This window comes from Micromesistius poutassou (genome assembly GCF_964030765.1).
Source record: "Micromesistius poutassou genome assembly, chromosome: 7".
In the NCBI taxonomy this organism is placed as follows: Eukaryota; Metazoa; Chordata; class Actinopteri; order Gadiformes; family Gadidae; genus Micromesistius; species Micromesistius poutassou.
Genome location: NC_140277.1, coordinates 15,716,442 through 15,721,441, shown reverse-complemented (window position 1 = coordinate 15,721,441; position 5,000 = coordinate 15,716,442). Strand labels below are relative to the sequence as shown.

The following is a 5,000-nucleotide window of genomic DNA, read 5'->3' as shown; positions in this document are numbered from 1 at the left end:
GCAGTAGCCCTCAATGCGACGGTATATATATAATCCTCGGGAAAAAAAATATAGCACGCCTTCCACTTCCCTCACCCGCATCACCTCAAAACCATACCGAAATGACTGCAAGTTTCAATGGTGTCAATATGTATTCTTTCCCACAGACAAGGTCCCTCTGTCCAAAGGCTTACTGCTGGTTCTCAGTGGGCTTACGGTCATGCTGACGTTGCTGCCCCAGTACCAAGGACTCTTCACGTACAACCTGCAGGCCATCACCAGCCAGCAGCAGGTAGGCTGTCACACATGATGCCTGAAGACCTAATTTACCCTTATTTAGTGTGTGTGTGTCTACTTGCTGTTGTGCAATTGTCGTGGTAATACAATTAGAGTTGTATTTATTCATGCCACAGTAGTATCCACTATATTTAAAATACTACGTTATAGCTATGTTGTAGTTTTTGTAATGGCCTTCGTCCAGTTACAGGAACGATATGTTGTAAATGTTACCATTACTTAAACTGAAGGCAGGCAGTCACTCGGTATCCACTGCGTTGTAAGTGCATTAGGAGGACACACTTGGGGGTGGATACGTGCACAGCGCACGTACATTTCTATTGAAAAATTGTTTTATGGGACGGATAGGAAAATATATAGTACAGATAAATACGACTCAAAGGCTTCGTTATGAGCCATCATGACCACATGGTATTGTGGGGATATCTCGGCCTATAAGGACGCTGCCCTTTCTTCCTGGTAAACCCAGGTGTGGCGGTGGGCGTGTGGCCGGCTGGTCTGCCTGGACCTGAAGGACACCGTCTGCAGCAGCCTGCTCATCTACAACTTCCGCATCTTTGAGAGGAGATTCGGCACCCGGAAGTTCGCTGTAAGTCCTTACGAAAACTACGACGGAGAAAATGAGTTCCAAGCGGGAATGAATTATATCAAGATGACTCGTGACTTTAGATTTTGCCGCCAACGTATCACCGCTCCTGCAAACCTGTTTGTGTGTGTGTGTGTGTTTCAGTCCTTCCTCTGGGGAACCTGGCTCCTGTCCGCACTGACTGACTTCCTGTTGGCCCAGGCCGTGTATTTCCTGTTTGACCACGAGGTGGAAGAGCTCCCGACGGGACTGTGAGTAGCCTGATGACCCCCACTGGTGTGTGTGTGTGTGTGTGTGTGTGTGTGTGTGTGTGTGTGTGTGTGTGTGTGTGTGTGTGTGTGTGTGTGTGTGTGTGTGTGTGTGTGTGTGTGTGTGCGTGTCACAGAGTAGACATGAATGGAAGTAGGTGTTGTTTTTTGTCCTCCGTCCTGTTTATCCCTAATTGAATGGACAGGAAGCAGTTATTTAGAACAGTTGTTGAGCAACAACAACTGTGTGGAACGTGACTCCACTTGAAGACGGTCTCCCTGTTGACGAGCTCTGCCTCTCTTCTCTCCCTCTCTCCCAGGCTCTCCCCCATCTTCTCCCTGTTCGTCCCTTTCTACCTCTCCATCCCCAGGGTGCCTGTCACCCAGGTCTTGGGCCACATTTCCATCACCAACAAGACTCTGGTCTACATCGTGGGACTGCAGGTGTGTGTTTTTCTCTTTTAGGACTTCCATCCACTCCACTTCCCTTGCACGGACCTCGCAATAGAGTGGTCCCCATGGGACCTGAGATTGTAAAATATGAATGGGTTTCAATGCAGAGAAAGTAACTATTTTCTGGTCCCAGTCTTGATATGCCCCGGGTTACACATATGTTGTTTGTGGATTTAAATGAGAAGTTTTCATGCAAAGAAAACGACAATTTATCGCGAAGAAGTTTGATAATGTCAGGTTTTGTGTGAGGCCACTTTTGTGAGAACTACAGCTCTTCGCTGCTCTCGACGCGAATGATATACGTCACCACCACCGCACGTGGAACTCTGGTGCAGACATGGTGAGCTCTCTGCTCCGCTTGACTTCACTTTTTTTTCCAAGGGGAGGATAAGAGCATCGAAAGAGGTGAAGACCATTATGAGTCGGGGCATGTGGAGAGTTTCAGTTCACTCTCCGACGGGGAGATTATCGGTCTTGTCCACGCCAGTCGCAGGGAGCGTGACGTCACATACATGTAGTCTTTCTCATTGTGTATTCTCTACGGCCCTTAACTGAACAATTGCACAATAAACGGTCAAACTCTTGACATGAAAAATTATAATTTGAATCCACAAACAACATACGTATGTGTAATCCGGGGCATATAAAGACTGGGACCAGAAAATAGTTACTTTCTCTGCACTGAAACCCGTTCATATTTTACGATCTCATAAGTCCCATGGGGTCCACCAGAAGAGGCGGGACTTCGGCACTCTATTGGCTATTACTTAGATTTTTGAGCTCCGATACGATATATTGTATATTGTGTTTTTCTAAATAATGTGATTCTACCAATATTGTCATGTGTTATTAAGGCTTTATTTGGAGCGGTTTTATATTTTGTTTGGTTTCACTCTTCGGGTTCTATAGCTCTGCTATTCTCTTTTTAATAAATGTGGCTGAATACAACAGAACATAGTTCATGCAAATTGACTATTGGGGAATGCATGACAGTGCCGTCTGTAGGACTGTACCGCTAAGATAACATTGACATTTGTGGCTGACATTTCTCGTTGGTATTTTTATTTAGTATTGCAGAAGCACAGATCCAACCTTCGTGCCTATGAAAATGATTGTAAATTAGATACAGATACTGGGCAGAAGTAGCTCAGGAGGTAGAGCGGGTTGGCTGGTAACCGCAAGGTTGCTGGTTCGATCCCCGGCTCCTCCTAGCGTGTCGTGGTGTCCCTGAGCGAGACGCCCTCACCCTGACTGCTCCCTGACGCGCTGGCTGTCGCCCCGCGTGGTCGACTCCGCCGTCGGTGTGTGAATGTGTGCATGAATGGGTGAATGTCAGTCGACACTGTAAAGCGCTCTGGATAAAAGCGCTTTATAAATGAGGGCCATTTATCATTTGTTAGCCGCTATAATGACTACAGTCCATTTTACAAGAAATACGAACGGATCATTTTGGTGTGGCGTGTCATTAATTCCCTGCCACAAAGTTATTATGAACAAATGAAATCCAGTCAAACAGAGGATGGGTGAACGCTGAGCTTGTAGTCCCCCACTGCATGTGGAAGTGGGTATGAGAAGAGCTTAGGACAGGGTCTCTCCGTTGAGCTGTTGTGCTTTCTGTGTTCCAGCTTCTCACCTCCAATCCCTTCATGTGGCTCATCACGCTCAGTGGACTGGTGAGTGACTCTTTGTGAACCACCAGGGCTCGTCGTTTGAACAAGTATCGACGTCTCATATATTTCCACCCTGTCGCCCTGTCGCTTGGCTTGACTTGGCTGGCCCCTGGCTGCACTCCTAATTCTGTTTTTGGTGAAACCAAATTTAGGACGGGGGGGGGATCTGTCATTCAATATGAATTGATCGTCTCCCACTTTCATTATGGATTGGTTGTATTTGTATTGTGTTATTAGATAACATGTCAGACTTGCAGTACTTAAAATGATAGATGTTGAGGGATATTTAAAGAGATTTTTTTTCAGGGCCTTTTATTTTGGTGCCCATGAAGCTCCATCTGAGTCCCTCCCTCTCATCCAAAGCCTCTTGCGGTGAACTCCGACCCATTGTCACATCGACACATTGTCCTTGTCGGACGCTAAGCGGGGTGCCCAAGTGTTCATGGCGACTTAGGCTGCGGTCGTCAGGGATCAAACCCGGTACCTTTTCGGCTGGGAGTAGGACCACTAAGCCCCAACACTAACCCCCCACATAGAATATTTGACAAGACAAACACAGTAGGGGTGTTAATATTAATAGATTTGTTAATCGTTTAATCGATTATACAGCCGACGAGTCAATGCATCGATTAGTCTGCAAGATTATCGATTATTATAAAATAATATATAGATTTTTTTACAGTGAATGAGTGAGTAAGCACTAAAGTGTGCATAGAATACTGTTTCTGTATTCTCAAAAAAAGGCAAATGATTCATTTTTTTGTTGATTTATTTGATAGACATTATATTAATAGATATAATGTAAAAAATATTGAGTATCGTTTCGAATCGCATCCTGGGGAATTCTGAAGTATCGAAAATAATCGAATTGTTGGCTTAAGAAATCGATATCGAATCGTCATGAAGGCTCAGATTTCCCCCCCCCCCCCCCCCCCCACAGCACAGTGCTTATCGTCATAGCGTACAGGGCCTGTCTGATATCCTGAATTCAGCCGTGTGTGTGTGTGTGTGTGTGTGTGTGTGTGTGTGTGTGTGTGTGTGTGTGTGTGTGTGTGTGTGTGTGTGTGTGTGTGTGTGTGTGTGTGTGTGTGTGTGTGTGTGTGTGTGTGTGTGTGTGTGTGTGTGTGTGTGTGTGTGTCCCTGTCCCTCAGATCTCAGGCGGCCTGTACTACGGCGATGTCCTCTGGCTGCAGCGGGTCCTCTCCGTCCCCCGCTGGCTGGCCAAGACGGCCCGCTGCGTCCTGGAGCCTCTCTTCTCCGGTAAGGAGAGAGAGAGTCCTCTGCTGCGTCAGAGGACTCTTTTTGACTCCAGTTTTTATTGATTATCACTCACTCTGTGACACTCCTGACACTGTGAGTGTGTCTTGTCTTGTGCTGATGTTTTGTGTTGAGGACCACAATGGAAATAAGTCCTGGGCCCTCATTTATGAAGGTTTCTGCGCACGAAAATGTTGCGGAAACAGGGATGAGATGTGCGTACGCGTCTTTCACCGCCAACGTCGTGATTTATAGAAAAAAATTCATTGCGGAAAAGAGTGCGCAGTTCTACGCATCCTTTCACCCTGGAGTAAAGGCCCCGCAAAGTTTTTCAAACGGTGATCTCCGGAGACGACAACAGGAAGTTGGTGGCGGTAATGCACCATTATCGGTTTGCAAACCGCCAATAACGCCAAAAGAAGAAGAACACGCTACCTCCCGATACCCAACGCACATTGCGCACCACATACTATGACTTCTGATTTATTTATTCATTTTATAAAAAGCACC

General features: G+C 46.3%; 1 protein-coding gene across 2 annotated transcripts in view; it reads left to right on the top strand.

The window, feature by feature from the left end:
* ubac2 (UBA domain containing 2) overlaps positions 1-5,000 on the top strand; it is a 9,477-nt gene that overhangs the window by 282 nt on the left and 4,195 nt on the right. The window contains exons 2-7 of one of the 2 annotated variants that reach the window (XM_084470962.1): positions 147-271; positions 746-865; positions 1,007-1,113; positions 1,431-1,554; positions 3,189-3,236; positions 4,385-4,493. In XM_084470962.1, coding sequence (XP_084327088.1) covers positions 147-271; positions 746-865; positions 1,007-1,113; positions 1,431-1,554; positions 3,189-3,236; positions 4,385-4,493 — 633 coding nt within the window. The remainder of the gene's footprint in view (positions 1-146; positions 272-745; positions 866-1,006; positions 1,114-1,430; positions 1,555-3,188; positions 3,237-4,384; positions 4,494-5,000) is intronic. The other variant, XM_084470963.1, reaches the window with a different exon arrangement.